General features: G+C 39.5%; 1 protein-coding gene across 1 annotated transcript in view; it reads right to left on the reverse strand.

Annotated features, from left to right (window-relative positions):
- The window catches only part of GLI3 (GLI family zinc finger 3), a gene marked incomplete at both ends in the record, with an annotated part of 292,363 nt that extends 272,659 nt beyond the window's left edge, over positions 1 to 19,704 (reverse strand). The window contains one exon of the mRNA XM_080701835.1: positions 19,581 to 19,704. Within this exon, the coding sequence (XP_080557961.1) occupies positions 19,581 to 19,704 (124 nt within the window). The remainder of the gene's footprint in view (positions 1 to 19,580) is intronic.
- Positions 19,705 to 20,639: the final 935 nt, after the last annotated feature.

Below are 20,639 nucleotides of genomic sequence, written 5' to 3' on the forward strand. Positions count from 1 at the left end.
TGTTTGAAAAGGGAAAATAAAAGGTAATTTGTACTATCAGATAAAATGTATTTTATGTATGTAATCTTAAAAAGTATGGAAAAGCCAGGCATGGTGGCACACGCTTGTAATCCCCGCTCTTGGGGAGGCTGAGACAGGAGGATTGTGCAGGTTCGAAGCCAGCCTCAGCTGGCTTAAGAGACCCTGTTTCCAAATAAAATATAAAATAGGTCTGGGAGTGTATCCCAGAGGTAGAAGGCCCCTGGGTTCCATCCCCAGTACCAGAAAAAAAAAAAAAAAAAGAAAAAGAAAAAGAAAAAAGTAGGGAAAAAGCTAAAATACATATCAAAGCAATGTCAGATGAAAGTATCATTTCAAATTAGCAACAGAACTGATAAGTAATTATCTACTCTCAAAGAACTATAAACTACACAAAAAAACAAAAGCAATTTCAATAGAATCTCACAAAAGAGAATATCCAAATGCCTTATAAATACCAAAAAGGTACTTAAGCGCTTTCTTTTTAGGGACAAGCTAAAATCACATCTGCATACCACTGCACAGCCAACAGAAGGGCTAACATGAAAAAAAATGGCAAATAACTTTGGCAAGAATGTGCAATAAATCTGCATAGCCACTCAGAAATACTGTAAGATGTTTTCTATAAAGCTAAATACAAGTACAGCCACGGATGCAGTAATTCCACTCTTAAATATATGACCAAAATAACTGTGTACTCAGGTCCACCAAAACACAGGCACCTGACAGCCAACATTCCTAATAACCAAACAATGGCAACCATCCAAGTGCTCACCACCAGAGTGTTTCTTTCTTGATCTAGTCACTGTCTATATGGTGCTCACATCAGGAAAATTCATCAAGCTACTCAATTCTCTACAGGCATTGTTTTGTGTACTGTACTTCAATTGTCCAAAAGATAAGGTGAAGTTTTCACCTGTTGTATTGTCTTTATCAATATTTCCCTAATGTTGATAAGTATCTCTGAAAATGAACAGTCATGAACAGTCACGTAAATAGATGATGGAAATGTAAGTTGCTGCATTTCTTGGAGCAGATTTGATAGAAGTATTCAAACCATACGGATTTGTTTGGAAGAATTTCATTACATTACATCGTTATTTATTTATTTGCTTATTTTGTGTTAACTGAGGATTTAACCCAGGGGCATTCTAACTCTAAGCTACACACACCCTTAGCCCTATTCTTTTTTTTTTTTTTTTTTTTTTTTTTTGAAACAGGAGCTTGCTAATTTACTGAGGCTGGCTGCAAACTTGCATTCCTCCTATCTCAGCCTCCCAAGTATTGAAACTACAGGTGTGCAGCATCACACCCAGCTCACATCATTATAAGTGGAAAAAAGAAAAATCTAAGTAATCTCTATTGAGAATTGATTGAATAAATTAGAGCCAGTAAACCCAAGTTGGAGAAGAGTGGTCTGTGACATGGAATTTTTCCCTTATGGTTATCTAAAGATGGCCAGTTAGAAAATGAATAAAAAGAGACTAAAAATAACCCAAAATGTTAACAATGATTAGGTCTTAATGGTGAGATTGCAGACCACATTCCTGTTTTTCTTTATGCATTTCTGAATTTCCCAATTGGCAGGGATTCTTTTGATCAATGCAAACAAAAGTAAGTTTAAAAGAGAGGACAGCAGAAAATAGTATAGATGCTCAGGTCTCAGGCTGTGGTGAGCAGGCCTGGACACTGGTTTAGTGAGAGATGCCCTGCATTCCTCATAGTCCACAGGTTCCATTTTTATTAAAACTCTAAAATGCATTGTGTTAATGACTGCTCAAGAGTGAATTTACACAGTGAACCCTGGATGGTGCGGTCTTCCAGGAGGCCCTGTGAAGAGCAGAGCCATGGCTCCTTCCCTCTGCTCCATCCGAACCTGGCTGCCTAACTTCTCGGTTAACAACACTCCCCAGCTTCTGCCTATTAATTCTACGCTCAGAGAATTACAAATATGGGTTGCTTGAGAGCTTCAGTGTTTAGGGATCTGGTAATCAAAGATTATTGTACTCTTGGTTTTGTTTCCTTTTTCCACTCCAGAAATTTTAAAGCAACTGAATTAGAATCAAAGAAATTTGCAAAGGCTCTAAGTGAAACCGTGATGAAATACAACTACAGAAAACCAGATGCCAAATAGAAGGCTGTGTAAAACACTGTATGAGGATGTTCAAGAGGCTTAAAAGAGGCCCTGGTGTGGGAGGCATTACTCACACCCAAGTCACAGTGCTCCTTCTAGTAGCCACACACAGAGACACCTGTAAGAGGAGTGCAAAAAAGGTCCCTTAGGAACACGCCTAGGACACGGGAACAAACACTTCAGATTCAAAAATCAACTGTATTGTGACAACTACCTATAGTCATCAACACTTCAGCCAAAACTGAGCAAAAATCTCCCTGGATTTGCACCTAAAAGTGTTATCTACCGACTACCCTTCAGAACACATGGGGCTGTTTTTGACTCAACAATGTGAGAGTGCATTTTGGCCTAAACAAAATCTTCAGACGTTTTTAAACAATATGACCCATCCATGGGATTCAAACAGTTTTTTGTTTTGTTTTTTGGGTTTTTTTTTTTTTTTTTTTTTTTCTGTGTGTGTGTATGGGGTGGGGGTACTAGGAGTGGAACCCACGGGCTTTCTACCTCTGGGCTATACTCCCAGACCTATTTTATACTTTATTTGGAAACAGGGTCTCTAAGTTGCTGAGAGCCTCACTAAGTAGCTGAGGCTGGCTTCAAACATGTGTGATCTTCCTGTCTCAGCCTCCCAAGCATGGGGATTACAAGCGTGCGCTACCACACCCAGCTCAGTTTTAATTAAGAGAATTCTAAATTTCCCTCTCTAAACTTAGATTATATTAACTCATTCCATCCAAGCTCCTCTAATTTGCCTGACATCTTTCCTGATAATTTGCATTCTAAATGCTGATAATTTGCATCCTTCTAAATTCTTGTGAAACTTAAAGTGAATTGAAGAAAGAATATTCAATCAGGAGAGCTCTTTAAGTCTTATGACCAAGCAGTTGTGGTGGTACACACCTATAATCCCAATATACGGCAGGCTAAGAGAGGAAAACTGCAGATTTGGGGCCAGCCTCAAGACCCTCGGAAACTTAGTGAGTCTGTGTTTCAAATTAAAAAATAAAATAGAGCCGGGCATGGTGGCACACACTTGTAATCCCTGTGCTTGGGAGGCTGAGATAGGAGAATAGCACAGGTTCGAAGCCAGCCTTAGCTACTTAGTGAGGCTCTCAGCAACTTAGTGATACCCTGTTTCCAAATAAAATAGAAAATAGGTCTGGGAGTATAGCCCGGAGGTAGAAAGCCTCTGGGTTCCACCCCCAGTATCACAATAAATAAATAATTAAATAAATAAATAAATAAAATAGAGTTGGGGTGTAGCTCAGAGGTAGAATGCCCCCCCCCTGGGTTCAATTCCCAATAACACATACACACACACATCTATGACCTAAGTCCCTCTTCAGAAGTGGTCAATTGAGATGTAGGTAGAATCTTTTGATTTCTGATTGTGCAGCCCCTAAAATGTCTGCTGGGTTACAACTACAGTTTTCACAGCACATTGAATATAAAAACCAATTTCAGTTTTGTATTCCCTAATCACTAGGAAGCTCTATTCTTATAGATGACCATTTCTTCAAAGACAATTCTAATCATTCAACCAACAGTTTCCCAAAGATAGTTAGAGCTCCAAATCCTACCTGTTCACCAGTGTTTCTGGCAAGCACTGGGTCATAAAACTTTTTTAAAATCTTAGGGTGGAGGGGAGAAAATGGAGGTCCATAGAGTGTTGTGTAAAATAATTCTAAAAGGTTCGCCCATTCTCTGAATACTATCTATGAACCTCAAGGTTTCCTAGGTTGTCAAAGAAGCCCCCACACTGTGGAAGGTGGTTCATTTCTCTTAGATACCAAATCAGTCTTGAGGTAGCTTCCTTCACAGTCAGTAGAGTTGTTTATAAGTACATGGAGACAGGAACTAGGCTTTCTAGGGCTCAAAACTGCTATTACCATCAGGAAAAAAATTCCTATGCTCTTAATTTTTAAGCATATACAATCTCTCACTTGTATTCAAAAATGAAGCCCACCAAAGTCAGAATAGGATACATAACTATATTAGCATATATGTAAGATTTATACCTGTATGATTATCATACACTAATATTATGAAATTTCTCTATTTGACATACAATATTGACTTTCTTCTTGTCCACACACAATTCACCCTCCATCAGCTTGAATAACATAGATCTGGTCTAGAATTTTTATTTTATTTTATTTATTTTTAGTACTGGATATTGAACCCAGGGGCATTCTACATGCAATCTATAACCCCAGTTATGTTTATTTTTTGTTTTGAAACAGGGTCTTACTTGGTTGCTGAGACTCTTACTAAATTGCTGAGGCTGGTCTAGAACCTGTGTCAGTCTCCCACATACTGGGATTTCAGACACGTGCCACCATGCTGGCTTGGTCTACAATATTGATGAAGCAGTATGTTGTAGCCTAGCCCCAGCTAAGTTAATATAAAACATTTTTTAAATTACTTTCAGAAAGATTTTCAAGCCAGGCGTGGTGGCACAACGCTTGTAATCCCAGCATTTGGGAGGCTGAAACAGAAGGATAGCAGGTTCACAGCCAGCCTCAGCTACTTAGTGAGGCCCTTTGCAATTCAGTGAGACCCTGTTTTAAAATAAAGAATAAAAGCCGGGCGTGGTGGCACACGCTTGTAATCCCAGCATTTGGAAGGCTGAGACCAGAGGATCGCAGTTTGCGGACAGCCTCAGCTATCTAGTGAGGCACTCAGCAACTCAGTGAGACCCGGTTTCAAAATAAAGAATAAAATACAGGGCAGGGGGTGTAGCTCGGAGGTCGAATGCCCCTGGGTTCCACCCCCAGACCCGGAAAGGAAGGAAGGAAGGAAGGAAGGAAGGAAGGAAGGAAGAAAAAAATAGTGCTAGGGGTGTAGCTCAGAGGTAAAATGCCCCTGGATTCTACTCCCAGTACCACTAAAAAGATTTTCTTTTTTTTTTTTTTTTCTGGATTGAAGGATGAACCCAAGGGCATTCTACTTCTAAGCTACATATATCTCCAGTGCTTTTTATTTTTTATTATCAGGGTCTCACCAACTTAACACACACTGGCCTCAAACCTGTAATCCTCCTGCTCAACCTCCCAAGTACTGGGATTACAGATATGCACACAGCATTCAGCTAGGATTTTTCTTCTATGCGATTCACTCCCATCCCTCAGTCACTTCGAAACAAAAGAAACATTAAAAAATAAAATTAGATAAAAATTTTTCTTCAAAATATAAAAAACAAAAGGGTTACCAGGCATGGTGGCACACGCTTGTAATCCCCGCACTTGGGAGGCTGAGACAGGAGGATAGCACATGTTCGAAGCCAGTCTCAGCTACTTAGGCTTTCAGCAACTTAGTGAGACCCTGTTTCCAAATAAAATATATAAAGGGTCTGGGAGTGTAGCCCGGAGGTAGTAAGCCTCTGGGTTCCACCCCCAGTACCACCAAAAAAAAAAAAAAAGGGTTAAGAAATTTACAAAGCATTACTCCTTTCATTCTTTATGATCTATTGCTGATGGAGAGAATCAAGAACACGATGGAGATATTCAAAGGAAGGCGTAGCAACAGGTTAATAAAGAGCCACGTTCTCCTCCTTCAGTTTAAAAAAAACTAAGCCAAACAAAAGTACTTCATGCTAAACCAACACTAGTCACTAGCAAAAGCAAACAAAAATAGACATCTTTTTTTTTTTGGGGGGGTGCTGTAACACTGCACAGTACTTCTGCAATATCCAGCCTCTTCAATCAACAGATTTCCCTAATATTCAACCAGTATAAATGCTGATGTGCATGAGTGTGTACATGTGTGCACATGTGAGTGCAAACAGAGAGGTAGGTAGGTAGGTAGACAGAATTATAAGCATCTTAATTTTTCCCAATTCACCTCAGCTCTCTGCATCAAACTAATGGATAAAAATATTCTGATTTTGTGTAAAAATGATCAAAGAAAATGCTTTAAATTTATGTGAAAAAGTTTTCCATTAAGATAGTTGCTGTTTTCTCAAAAATTATTCCTTTTAATTGTGGAAAAGAGCCCAAAGGCTTTGTCAAGAGGCACATGTTTTCTATAAATCAAAACATAAATAAATGTTAGATTATTTCACTGGGCATACATATGGTTTTTGCTAAGTAAACTCTATTTATAAAACACTGTTAGCCTACTCAGGAACTGCTGTCAACATTTATAGGAAAGGAACTTTTCTACTGCTCTGAAACTTGCCAGGATTTGAAAACAAGCCTAGGAACATTAGGTTTTTTTTTTTTTTTTAAAAAGAGATTTGATTTACACTTAATATGAAATAGACCACTGTATGTCTTCTAGTTCTAAATGCATGGAAGAAATCTTCAATATTTGATTCATATTTTAATCAGAAAATATTTATATTACCTAAAGTACCACTATTTTACCCATACCATTGTTATATTCTTTCTAGAAGTTCTCTTTTAATTATAGGCAAAGGTCTCATATTATTTTTCCTATCACTGCCAATAGAACAAAAAAATACTTCTTGAAAAGGAAGTCTTCCACATCCATTAAAGTCTAGTATCCATAATTGACACACCATCTTCTCCCAAAGGCTCATTTGCGTGATTTCTTCTCTTTATATTCTTAACCCAGTCTATAAACACATTTTTTAGTCATACTCAAACAGCAGTCCTCAGAATGAAGTTTTCTGTAAAAAGAATTAGCGATAAGCAAGCATGAACCAAGAGTCCTTGAAACCTACAGCAGATCGCAGAAGGTAACAGTATCCTTAATAAAAATTTACATTCTCTATTTTCCATTCAACTTTTATTTCTTAGACTTCAGTGCCTTCCAAAACAGAATTTTTTCCTATGCTTCTGCAATCAATCCCTACTCAATGTGGACTTAAGCCAATAGCTCCAGCACAGTTATAAACAGTTAAGAGTTACTTTTTTTTTCTTTTTGTTATTATTGAAAGTTGCATCTTCTCCAGTTGTAAAACATGTCTCCTCTTGGCATAAAATGCATTTGTTTTTATTTTTTAAGAAAAATGTGCAGAGAGCAATGAGTCATCCTCCTGAAGGGCAATGGGAAAACATTAGCTACTCTCATAAAAATAACTGAAAAGATTTTAAAATCTGCATAGAAAACACTTAAATTTCCAAGTCAATAAAACCTCTGCATATATAATGATTACCTAATATGTCTGATATGATTAAACTGCTTCAGAAACCATGCAAATGTCATCATCCCCAAATATGTATCCCAATTTATAGGTAAATTTTCCAAAATATCCAACTCAACTTACAAAAAGAGTGTTTATTTACAGTGCATTTAAACAAAAAGGTGGCTTATAAGTTGAGACCATGGTTAAAAAATATTTTTAAAAACTTAAAAATAGTGATAGAGCTGGGAATTTGGTTCAATGCAAACACTTGCCCAGCACATGGAAGCCCAAGTTCCATGTCCAGTACCACCAAAAGGGAAAAAATTGTAATAGATAAATCTAGAAGGAAAACACAGTATTTCTTATGGTTCATTGTAGTAATTTTGCTGATTAAGAGCTAGCTATTCTAAAAGCAGACACTAATGAATTAAAATTATAAGGAAAGGCTAAATTCTCCAGAACTTCTGTTCCTAATCAATCACCAGAGATCAGTGACATCATTAGTGCCTTTGATCACAACTCCTCTTTCAAGCTGAGATGGGGCTGGATTGATCCTTGCTGGCACAGAGAATGGAGAAACACCTAGGAATACAATTCACCGTGAAACATGAGAAGTCACCAGAAGCCCTTCCCCTCCCTCCAGAGGGACTGAGAGCACATTCCAGGGCAGCCCAGCCCCAAACAATAGAGCCACCTCATTAAATCCAAACCTAATTCCCTTCTGACTAGGATTCCCAAAGGGCTTTAAGAAAGGAAGGGACGATAAGCTACTTTGTTTTCAAAGAACCTAGGTTATGAACCCTGGGTTTGGTCTTCTTACCTAATATACCTATGCCGGACAAGCCTCAGATTCCTTCACCATGGGGGAGGGAAAGTGGGGATTTTTTTTTTTAATCCATTTTCCCTTTTTCAGAGCACTTACACAATGCAGGATTTTTTGCTTCTACTTCTGAATCTTACTTCATGAAGCAAGTAATGTGTTTATAATAATTTTATAATTGGTCTTAAATTGTACTTAATGAAACTGCTAGTGACCCTACAACTGGCTGAAAACAAAGTCCTTGAATATGATATGGACTCGCACAATTTCAAACCACTTGGAGTGCAGTCACTCAGAATGTTCCCATCTGAAACAGTCGCTTTGGGAATGAAAAGTTTTAATTGATCCTTCCTACTTTGGCTCCATTGTTGTTTCTTTCCCCTCCTTATTTGTAAGACCAGTTTAATTGAGCTTCAGGAACACTGGTGGAATGTAGTTTATTATCTCCCTCATCAGGTGATCAATGATTTCATTAATAAGACAGATAACAAAACTGTCATATCATCGACACTGTTATGAAAGATGATCCCAGCTTCCCTCTCCATTTTCCAAGGTCTGGGGTTCTCTGTGGCAGCTCTGAGTCCATTCAATATTTTCCACAGACAGAGAAAAGTGAAAATCCATTTTGAAACCAATTTCAATTAGGATCCAGAAGCTGTTATCACAGGTGTCGCAGAATGGGCCCGTAAGTGGAAATGTCGCCTATCCATTCTGAAATGAAACCTTATCAGGGGCTACAAAGATGGCTGGGGACAGCCTATCTGTAAATTACTTTTCGTCCTGTGTTAACTCAACCTTAGTTCTGTCATATGGAATTCTTTCCATCCACTAGTAATAATCTAATGACTAACTAGACATAGCACCCCAAAGGTTTGCAGCCAGGCAGGGCTGTCCCCTTAAACATGGGTACAAATGCAAACACACTCAGGCCTGCAGGCCTGCGAAAGGATAGGCATGCTTTCAATGATAGAACTAAAAGTTTATTATGGGAAATAAAAGAAGTCCGTCTCCACCCATTGCATTCCTGGTGATTTTTCAATTGCAAACTCCAAGGCCCCGCTATTTCATTAATGCAGCACCCAAGTAGTGAGGCTTTTCTCTCACATCTTTCAGTCTCCTTTTAGCAAATTATCCCATGACGGCGGATTTATTCAGTCAAAGACTCGGACTTTGAGAGGCAACAAAAGAATCAAGAGACTTTCTGGTCCACCTGCCTGGCGAATGATGAGGCAGGGAAAAGTCTCCCCCAGAGAAACCAATCAAACCATTGTGTGGCACAGTCAGACCTTTTCAGCTGTCAAGCCAGAGAGCAGAGAGAGAGATGAAAGAACAGGGATGAAGCTACCATTTACGGAACCATGTGGGAATGGTCTCCTAAGATTTAATAATTGGGATGGACTCAACTTTCTACAACTGAAGGAGAAAAAAAAAAAAGAAGAAGAAGAAGAAGAAAGTAAGAAAAGACCAAGAAGAGGAAACAGTCAAAGGAGGTGGGGAGGGGGGTACAAGACAGAAGAAAAAAAGTAGTAGCTTAAGTTGTACTGGGAATAACAAACTTATGTAAAAATTTTCCCTACCTTAGATGAAGTCTCATCTATAAAAGCAAAGGAAAAGGGAAAGAGGCTTCCAAAAGAGAAAGAGGAAGAGAAAGGAAGAAGAAAGTTAGCAAAGTCTTTCATGTTTTCCCCTAGGTTGCAACTGCATAAAACGTTCAGATTCTAATTTTCTGATGCAATTAACTCAATGTAACAAAAACAACCAAACACCCTATTACTATGGCTGCCTTGTAGTGTTAACTATAAAATGGAATTTTAAATTAGCCTAAAATGCACACAGTGTGGACACTGAAAAGAAACTCAAACTGGCAGAGACACAAGGGTAGAGATTTCTGAGCAGTTTTCAAGAATGTTTTAGTTTTACTATAAATTCAAGATGGGATATTTAAACAGAAAAGAACTAACAGTAAGCTTTGTTCACAAAATTTATTAATCGTGATTATTTTAAAAACCTGAAATAAACGTAATGCTGAGTCCCTACTGTAGTTCTTATACTTTCTATTGTCACTAGGGGCTCAAACAGTATGCATTAATTACTAAGCAGTGTTTAAAGCACAAGCATTTGTCAGAATTGGGGAGGGAGGAATATGAACTGTTCTGTGTCTTCATCATGGTGGTGGCTATATGACCTTATAGATTTTTCAGAACTCATAGATTTGTACACACCACAGAGTAAATTTGGCTGTATGTGAATTTTAAATATAAAAACTAAAGCAGACATTGGTAGAATGGTTCCAGGGTACACAAAAGACAGGAAGGGTTCTGCTTTGTTCACCACTCTGCCCTGCAAGCTGCTTGGGAAGGTGAGCCCTCATCTGAGCAGTGAGTAGCAGGAGGTGGAAGACGCCCAGCCACACTATCCAGACAGTTTCCCCTTTGCCCCTGAGCTTGCACTGTTCAGCAGCTGTACACCCACATCACTTGATCACAAGTATACTTATCAGGGGCAACCCAGAAACTTTCCACAGGCAAAACACACCATGCTGTGGATTCCTATTCCTCTCAAGTTTACAGAACCATAGAAAAATGAAAGTCACACTTATTTCTGATTACTGAGCACTCAGAAAATGTTCTTTTAGAGGAGAAATGTAATAGTTTTGTATAAGAGGAGAAAGTAGGTCCCTCAAGGAAGTTCCTTAGTATAAAACCAGTGATTTCACCCAATAAGTTCAATGACCATTTGTCTCAGTGAGAAGTGAAGGCAGATTTTTTAAGTCTGACCTTGTGCCAATATCAGGCCCAGTGGTTTACGAGACTGTTCTCTGATCCCAGCTTCTCTCGTCAGACCTCTTAGACTAAAACCTGATACCAGGATTTTTTATTAACAATACATTATAATTCTCTTAATCAGATTAAATTCTGGGATTGCTTTTGTTTTTGTGGTGCTGGAGATGAAACTCAAGAGCATTCTATCTCTGAGATACACCCCCAGCCCTATTTTTTCTTATTTGGAAACAAGGTCTCACTAAGTAGCTGAGACTGGCTTTGAACCTAGGATCCTCCTGTCTTATCCTCCCCAGCATTGAGATTACAGGCATGTGCCACCGTGCCTGGCCAGGTTAAAGTTTAATCATATTTAGATTACCAGCAAATGCTATTGTGCCAAAATGAGTGGAGTGAAACATATCAAAAAATTAAACCCTACCAAATGATACCCATGAAAGTCTATTACTATTACAAGCTTAGCTAACATAACTGTGCCAGAGCCCAAAACGTTAATTATTTAGCCCAAAACACACAGCAATTCCCTGGCAGGGCTCGGGTTCCAACCTTGGCTTCTAGCTACACAATACTAAGTACAGTGTTACACATGCACCTCCATCCCACTGTCCAAAAGGTCAGGAAGGCCCATGTTATATCTTGCCAGTTGATTCAGTATCTGTTGAGGCCCTCTCAATACAAAACACTGAATTCAGGCAAGGTGTGGTAGATAAACTAGTATTGTTCTCAAGTTCAATAAAAATGTAAAACTTAAATGTAACAAGAGGGAGTCAAATGCAGTGTCACACATCTGTAATCCAAGTACTTGGGAGGGTGAGACAGGAGGATCACAGGTTCAAAGCCAGCCTCAGCAACTTAGAGAGGCCCTCAGCAACTTAATGAGACCCTGTTTCAAAACAAAAAAATGAAGCCAGGCGTGGTGGCACACAATAGTAATCCCAGCATTTCGGAGGCTGAGACCAGAAGATCATGGTTCATGGACAGCCTCAGCTACTTAGTGAGGCCTTCCACAACTTAGTGAGACCCTGTTTAAAGAATAAAAAATAGGGTAGAGGGTGTAGCTCGGGGGTCAATCCCCCTGGATTCCATCCTCAGACCCGCAAAAAAAAAAAAATAAAAATAAAAAGGGGATGGGGGAGTAGCTTAGAGATGAATGCCCCTGGGTCCAACCCCCAGTGCTAAAATAAAAAACAAAAGCTATGAAAAAGATAAGGGATAGGTGGCACACACACAGGGTTTTGAAGGCAATGAGACTATTCTACAAGATGTTGTAATGGTGGATACAGGTCATCATGCATTTGTCAGAACCTTCAGAATATAAAACAGTGAGCTCTAATGTAAACCAAATTGTTTTTAAGTGTTACTAGGTGGTTCCCAAAAGAGTATTAGACTATATGGGGAGAGAGAGTCTAAGGGCATTCATTGGAGAAGACTTAACATACAATAAATCACTCTAGGAACACAGAAAAAAGCAAAGAACCTGTCCCTTAACCAAAGAGTAGATTATGGGATGGGACCGTGGTATAGCATAGCATATCAGTCTGGAAAGTAAGGCTGGGTCAAATTTTAGAGAATTATTTAAATATTAAGTTAATAGCTTTAAGCTTTATTCTAGTGGTAGCTGAGAGTTACTAAAGAGTCTACATAGGGGTGTGGCCTAAGGAAAACTATTAACATTAATTTGGCAAGGGCATGTTCAACGCATGAGAAGGAAGGAGACCAAGGGCCAAGTGAGTGGACAGAAGGCCACTGCAATTGTCTCAGCATGTGGTAGTAAGAATTTAAATGGTATAGTGTCACAGAGTGGCCTGAGGGATATCCAGGTGAATAACTACAGAGGAAAATCTAACAAGACTTCAGACTGGAAGGACAGGGAAAGCAGGAGAGAGGGAGGGTCAAAGGTGCCAGTACAGTTTCAAGCCTGGGTAACCACAGGAAAGGTGATATACTTAACCAAACTGGAGTATACAGCGAGAGAAAGCATTCAGGGATAAGTGAGTTTGGAGCCCAAAAGAGAATTCTTCTAAGAATTAGATTGTTTCTCATCAGTTAGTTGGTTTTAAAAACATAAAAGCTCTTTTTAAAAAAATCCAATTCAAATACAGCACAAAATCACCTTACAAATGGGTATTTCTTACCTGAAAAAAATGATTCACCTAAGAAAAACAAAAATCAAGAAATGTGCATTTTGCTGTTTCCAACACAAAACATATAATTAGCACAAAGCTAGTTTTCAAGGTTAAAGAAATCTAAATAAATGTTCTCAAAATCATCTCCCCCTATTTCCTAATTTAAGGAGGCATTTAGAAGGAGGACAGAGAAACTGGCATTCTCTAATCCATTCTGCCTTAAGATGAGCAAACTTTGTCACATTTGGGATTTGAACATCTTGAACTATTTTTCAGAGATCTGAGTCCAGCAAATTCATCATTACTTTGGCCAAACATTTTCCCCTTAATTTGAAAACCTATGTGTGGCTTTCAAGAAAACACAAGCCTTTTGTTTTGGATTCACAACGTTTAACTCATCACGATGTTTAGTCCTGATAGCAATGGCTGGTCTTTGCAGAGTTCTTCTGAGTAATGTGTTTATGGCAGAGTGGAGGCCTCACCTCACTCAACCCTCCCAAGACAGGTCCTACGAAGCTGAAGATTATCATTATTGTGCTGATCAGAGGAGGAAACTGAGACATTAAGAAGTTAATTCCCACACTCACACAGCCAGTGGTTGGCATGGCCAGAACTTAACCCAAGCTTTCAGAATCCAAAACCTGTATGTTCTCCTAAACAAAACCCTATTGTGAAATCTATTTTATCTGAAAATCCCTTCACCCATCTGTCATGTGCAAAGAAATGACACATGGCAAGGAAAAGAGGGATTGAACATCTAAAGGGACAAAAAACCTAAAACTCACAACTGCTACTGTCTATTGGTAGGAACTACCTGCCACTTCTGTGCAGAATCAGGCCAGACTCTGCATAGGAAAGGTCAAGGAGAGGAGAACTCCTGGTGGAGAACAGTGATGAATTTACAACTTTCCACAAAAGTTGGCGCCATCGTACCCCCAATCAGGAAACCAACAGACACCACTAATGCCTAGGTAATGGACAATTGCAAAGCACACTGCTAGGCCAGGAGTAACAACAACAACAACAAAAAAGCGAAACCAAAAGATCCCATGTAGTATTTACAGACCAAAACACTTTCCTTTTACAGACCTCAAATAATTTTTAAGCAGAGAATCAAGCTTTTCTATTTGAAAGAAGAAGAAAAAAAGGAACATAAAACTTCCTGTCCATTATTAATCTATCAATTTTGGCCAAGCATGGTAGCACATGCTTGTGATCCCAGTACTTGGGAGGCTGAGACAAGACGATCACCAGTTCACAGCCAGCCTCAGCTACTTAGTGAGGCCCTCCACAATTCAGTGAGACCCTGTTTCAAAATAAAGAATAAAAAATAGGGTTGGGAGCCGGGCGTGGTGGCGCACGCTTGTAATCCCAGCATTCGGGAGGCTGAGACCTGGAGGATCGCGGTTCGCGGACAGCCTCAGCTACTTAGTGAGGCCCTCTGCAACTCAGTGAGACCCAGTTTCAAAATAAAGAATAAAAAATAGGGCAGGGGGTGTAGCCCGGAGGCCAAATGCCCCTGGGTTCCATCCCCAGACCTGCAAAAAAAAAAAAAAAAAAAAATAGGGTTGGGAGTGTAGCTTGGAGGTAGAATGCCCCTGGGTTCAATCTCCAATACTTAAAAAAAAAAAATCTATCAACTTTGGTTCACATTGCATCACCATTTGGATGATGACTTCTGTATTCTATCACCTTCATGTATGGCCCAATACCTATCAAATGCAATAAAAGATCCTCAAAACCAAAACCTAAATCATTTATCCTGAGTTTCCTTTAGAAGGTAGAATGGCAGTTTAATAAGACCTATCAGTTTGCTCATTTGGAAAAAAAAAAAAAAAAAGCATAGTCCAATATGAGGCCATACACTTCAAATGGAAGAGTCAATATTTACAAGGCATGGGGGTGTTATAGGGCAATGGAAATGTAAAAAAGGGAAGTGCAAAAGTTTAAAGTATATTATTTACAAAATGACATGTAGCTTAGGAAGTAATAAGTAGATATTAGAAATAGAGAAATAAGGTCTTTTACTTATTGTCTTAAATATTAACAGACTTGGACATTCTTAAGTCAGCAATGAGACCTAATATCAGAATACACACTTTACATGTAAAATCCAATATGTTAAATGATATTGAAGTGTTAGAAATATTCAGAAAACTCTCCTTTGTCATTTCCATTTTATAATAAATACTAAAGCTTAAAACAACACTGTGGTTCTCACTTAAAATTGACTGAAATCCTGCTGGACACAGTGCCTTATGCCTAAAATCTCAGTACTTAGGAGGCTGAGACAGGAGGATTTTGAGTTCAAGGCCAGCATGTGATAAATTTGTGAGACTGTGTTTCAAAATTCAAAAATGGAGGATATAGCTCAGAGATAACATACATACACACACACACACACACACACACACACACACAGAGAGAGAGAGAGAGAGAGAGAGAGAGAGAGAGAGAGAGAGAGAGATTGATTACTGAAGACTTTCCTTGTAAATGCAGGTTCTTAAATGTTACAAAAATTAAATAATTTGGCTTGTCCTTTTTCCCATATAAAATCTAGAACACAGTTTTTCGCTTAACGTTATTTTAAATTTCTTTCTTACATGGCGAATGCTTACTTATAGTATTGTTCAAGGTTTTTGAACCATACATTTTGGCTGTGAGCATGTGTGTGTTTAAACAAAACTCTATATGAATGTTATTCTAGGAGCAGATACTCAGCTGAGAAAAGCAAGAAAACAGACCTGTAAGAACACGCAATGGAATGTGCGTGGTTTGGCTGGGAGTCTTACAATCAAGAACAAATTACACCACATAATAGCTGGAAAAGTTAATTAAGTCAACTCAACCAATAATTTCACCGAAAAACAAAACTTTTTTGTTTGTTTGATTTTAATTGTTAATGGATGAGGGGAGAGGGAATGTACACATTACATTCATTTTGTTCTTGATACTGAACTCATTTTTTAACTATCTAGTTACAAATCCAACATCAGAGCTCTGTAAAGTAAGCATAAGCCACCCCTGGAAACAGGAGTGATCAGTACTACCTGTTAGAGCATCTAAATGATCCTATTTTCCTTTCTGTGAATAGCTGCAGCATAGTTATCCACGCATTTCTGAAATGTTTGCAGAGAGACAGAAAGATGTAGAATGGATGAACAACAGCCAAAGCAATGGCAGCCATGAACCAGCACATACGCAGGATTCAACTTTTGAAAGCCTGTGTGCCACAAGTCTAAACCCAAACAGGGCAGAAGACTACTGCCCACACACTGCCCGGCATGCCCAGGGCAGGGGGAGGACAGAAGTATGTGACCAGGTGGGGAGCTTGCACAAGTGAAGATACAGGAACTCACACCCCTGACAACAATCCTGGGGCTACAAAGAGACCCTATAAACTAGTTAGAAGAAAATTACAGAGTACTCAGTAAAAAAAATCATTGTGATTCACCTGAACAAAGAAAAAAGTTTATTTTCCCTTTCTTTTACTGTTCTCTGTCTTTAAATGTGTTTGAATCATTTTCCTAGCATCCTCCTGTCAGACTGAAATCCATCTTTTAAAAAATCAATTGTTCAAGCCTAGTATAGTGGCACACACTTGTAATCCCAGCATTTGGGAGGCTGACACAGGAGGATTGCAGGTTTGCGGCCAGCCTTAGCTACTTAGCCACTCTGCAACTTAGTGAGACCCTGTTTCAAAATAAAGAATAAAAAATAGGGCTGGGAGTGTAGCTCAGAGGTAGAATACACCTAGGTTCGATCCCCAGTACTTGAAAAAAAAAAAAGTAGAATGCCTCTGGGTTCAATCCTCAGTACTGCAAAGAAATAAAAACTAACTAAATGAATAAATAAATAAAATTTCATTTTCAATTTTCTTTTATTAGGTTGGATTTCTCTTGTCCCAAAACAAAAAGCAGTAAATCCCTTAGAAGAAAGAGGAACACTGAAAAAACTAAGTCTGAGCTTATAGAATTTTTTGACAGCTTTCATTCAGGAGTGTGTCCTGCAAATTTGACTAATAGTGTTTGTCCCCAATGGGCCAGGATTTATGGGCAGAGATGCAGGTTTCAAGGCCCAGGCTGATCAGGGCAGGGTAGGAATCCAGTGTTGCATGGTTTAGGACACAGATCTGTGATCACTCAGAGCCATAGGACTGGCTTTTGTAAATCAGGACTGCTCCTGCCCTTGCTAGTTTTTCTTGAGGCTTCCTGGGCACCATGGGGCTGGTGAGGTTAATTCTGTCATGAATGAAGCCTGTGGTGAGAGTGGCTCAGAACGTGTGGTGCAGCGGTGGAAAACCTTGTGAGTGCGCCTGGGTCTGAAGTGGCAGAGGCAATGGCAGTGTCCTAGGAAGGCGAGTTTGCTGTGATTCACGACCGAGAGGGCAGCTCCCTCAGGCTCTTCCCAGAGCAACAGCATCCTCCACCACCCTCGCTGGTTCTTGCCTATTTTCACACATATACTCAGTTCTCACAGGTACTACACACACTACTGCTCACAAGCTCCTCACCCAGATGCTCACCCACACTCATACAACCATAAAGATAAACACAAATTTATATTTCAGGAAGCCTAATACTCAGAAAGTGCTTAGTGTTACAAAACTGCTATTAAAACCAAGATGATTCTACTTTTCTTGGTGGTGGAACTGGGAATTGAACCCAGGGACATTCTAACTGAGTTACTCCCTCAGCCCTATTTTATGTTTTATTTGGAAACAGGAGCTCACTAAATTGCTGAAGCTGGCCACAAACCTGCAACCCTCCTGTCTCAGCCTCTCGTGTAGTGGGATTACAAGTGTGTGCCAATACACCCAGCTTGATTCTATTTCTGAAATAACAAATTGGCCTAATTGTTATAAATTCCAGGGGAAAAAAAAAAGAAGAGCATTTTTAAGGGAGAAATAATACAAATATTCTGGCACTATTAAAATAAACTCTACGCTGGGCATGGTGGCACACGCTTGTATTCCCCATGCTTGGGAGGTGGAGACAGGAGGATCACACAGGTTCGAAGCCAGCTTCGCTGGCTTAAGAGACCCTATTTCCAAATTTTAAAAAAGTATAAAATAGGTCTGGGAGTGTAGCCTGGAAGTAGAAGGGCTTCCAGGAACCCCAGTACCACCAAATAAAATAAGCTCTAGTCCTGAGTTTAAATTCCACAAATAACTGGGATACTATAGACTATGCTCACATACACATACCTAAAGCAAATTCATAATTTTATTATAGCCATAAATATATCTAAGGATCAATGCAAAAGTGGACTCATGAGCCAACAGGTTTGACAGCCAGCTCCCTCCTCCCTTTCTGCAGCCAGGTGGGGCAGTGAAGGCTGGAAGCCAGACTCTGTGGGATCCTCAGGAATACCTGCCCTCAGAGATACAGGTTTGGGCAGCAGTTACCCTCCAAAGCAGATCCTGACTCAATTGTATACTGAAAAACCTATAAATCAACCTAGTAAATTCTTTCTTGGAATAAATAAATTATAAGCCCACAGGGAGGGAGGCAGCAAATTGGCTCATGCAAATCAGTGAGCCAGGTAGGCAGTACCCAGGAACCAGGAGAGCGGCAGCTTATACTTCCTAAGGGCCTGTGGAAAAGGATAGTGGGATTCAGGGGTTCAGAAATGGCTGTCAAATCTACAAGAATCAAAGGCTTCAATGGCATACAAAGGCAGGAACCTGCAAAGGAACCGAAGTTTCCACTCACCCCATCAGTCTGCTCTTTACCACAGGGGCCTCTGAAATTCATTCCCAACATTTTGCTTAAAATATATAAATACACCTGGGCATGGTGGTACACACTTGTAATCCCTGTCCTTGGGAGGCTGAGACAGGAGGATTGCATAGGTTCGAAGCCAGCCTCAACTACTCAGTGAGGCTCTCAGCAACTTAGTGAGACCCTGTTTCCAAATAAAATATTAAAAGGGTCTGGGAGTATAGCCCGGAGAAAGAAAGCCTGTGGGTTCCACCCCCAGTACCAAAAAATATATATATGTATATGTATATATGTGTATGTATATATGTGTATGTGTATGTATATGTATATGTATTTGTATAAATACAACATATAGAAACAGTGGCTCTCTGTTATCTAATGAAAACAAATCTGTATGAGCAAACAAACCCCATATCAGAACTCCTGTTACCTTAAGGTTTCCCCACTAAATTTTAAGATCCTTCAGCGTAGAGTACTGAAAATTTGTTAGAGGTAGACCCTGTCACTAATTTTGACAAGACCATGTTTGTGTCTTTGGTAAAAACTAATTATTCTGACTCCTATAGACTTCTCATGTGAAATGCAAAGCATTTTGAACTCTTGCCAGACTAATCAAGATGATTTCCAATGCCAAAACAGAAACTTCCTATAATAAATAACCTATCACATTTACATCTCAAATTAGAAAATTTGGAAAAAAACATGTAGGTCGAGTGCCAAAATAGATATTACTAGAGCCTGCCCATCCCACGCCCCCACCCTCTGCCCTGCTGGCATTCTTCAGCCTGTCACAGAACAAAAACACTGGTCCAGCTGCAAGCGCTCAGCTCACAAGGAATGCAGAGAACAGAAGGTGACTGCAGAAGGGCTGCCAGGCAGCCGCTCACCGTTGGAAGTGGTGCTGGAGGCCACGGCTTTCTCGCTGACATCTGTCCGCGTGGAGCACTTCACGATGGAGTTCTCGACTTTCTTCTTCTCAGTGCTTGTGGAGCTGTGGGACTGCGCCTCCATGATGTCTTCTCATTACTCCAGCCCTCTTCTAGGAGGAATGCCTGCGAGGAAACCACAGCACCATCAGTACTGATGGCAAAATGGAGATTGCTCAAAAGCCCCCTTTACCTGTGACTGAAAAGAGCCTAAAGCTTTAAGCCAAACAACACTTCTCTATAGGTTGTCCGGCAAAAATGTCTCAAGTCAGTCAAATGCTGTCCACACATTCAAAAAGAGAACTTAGGGGATGTCCATGATGTGAATGGTTTTTCCAAGTTCCTTCTGGGTATTTGTTATCAAGGGGTTTAAATACCTCAATATTCAATTAGGTTTATATTGTGAAATTCAAGTGTCATATTACACATTTAATCCATGTCTACGGATGTCTCTTTAGGTGGTCAACTATATAGGAAGAGATATTAGGACAGCTTCCAAAACAGGGGAGTTTTTATTACGAACTAGGTGTTTTCAAGAGTATCTGACATTATCTCCTACCCAAGTCCTACTCAAAATTCTGAATCAGAGGATTATCTGAGCTGAGTGGCCAGAGCCTTTGCTTCTCTAAGTTATCTGAATTGTGATACAATTTTTAATCTGAAATCATTTAAGTAAACCATATCCCTTAAGCTTTTTTAAAGCATGAGAATATTTCAATTCATTTGGGTTACATTTTTTTCATTTGGGAGGACTGAACCAAAAGAGAGGCATTCTGCTTCTGATCCATACCACAGCTTTTTTTTTTTTTTTAATCTTGAAACAGGGTCTTGCTAAGTTGCTGAGGGTCTCACTAAATTTCTGAGACTGGCCTCCATCCTACAATCCTCCTGTCTCAGCCTCCCAAATACTGGGATAACAGGTGTGTGCCACCTCCCCTGGCTTGGCTACACTTTCTCACAAGGAAAAAAATCTAAAGATCACTACTAGCAAAGATTGGGATCACTCAGGAAATATGAAAA

This window comes from Muscardinus avellanarius (assembly GCF_963383645.1).
Source record: "Muscardinus avellanarius genome assembly, chromosome: 9".
Classification (NCBI taxonomy): Eukaryota; Metazoa; Chordata; class Mammalia; order Rodentia; family Gliridae; genus Muscardinus; species Muscardinus avellanarius.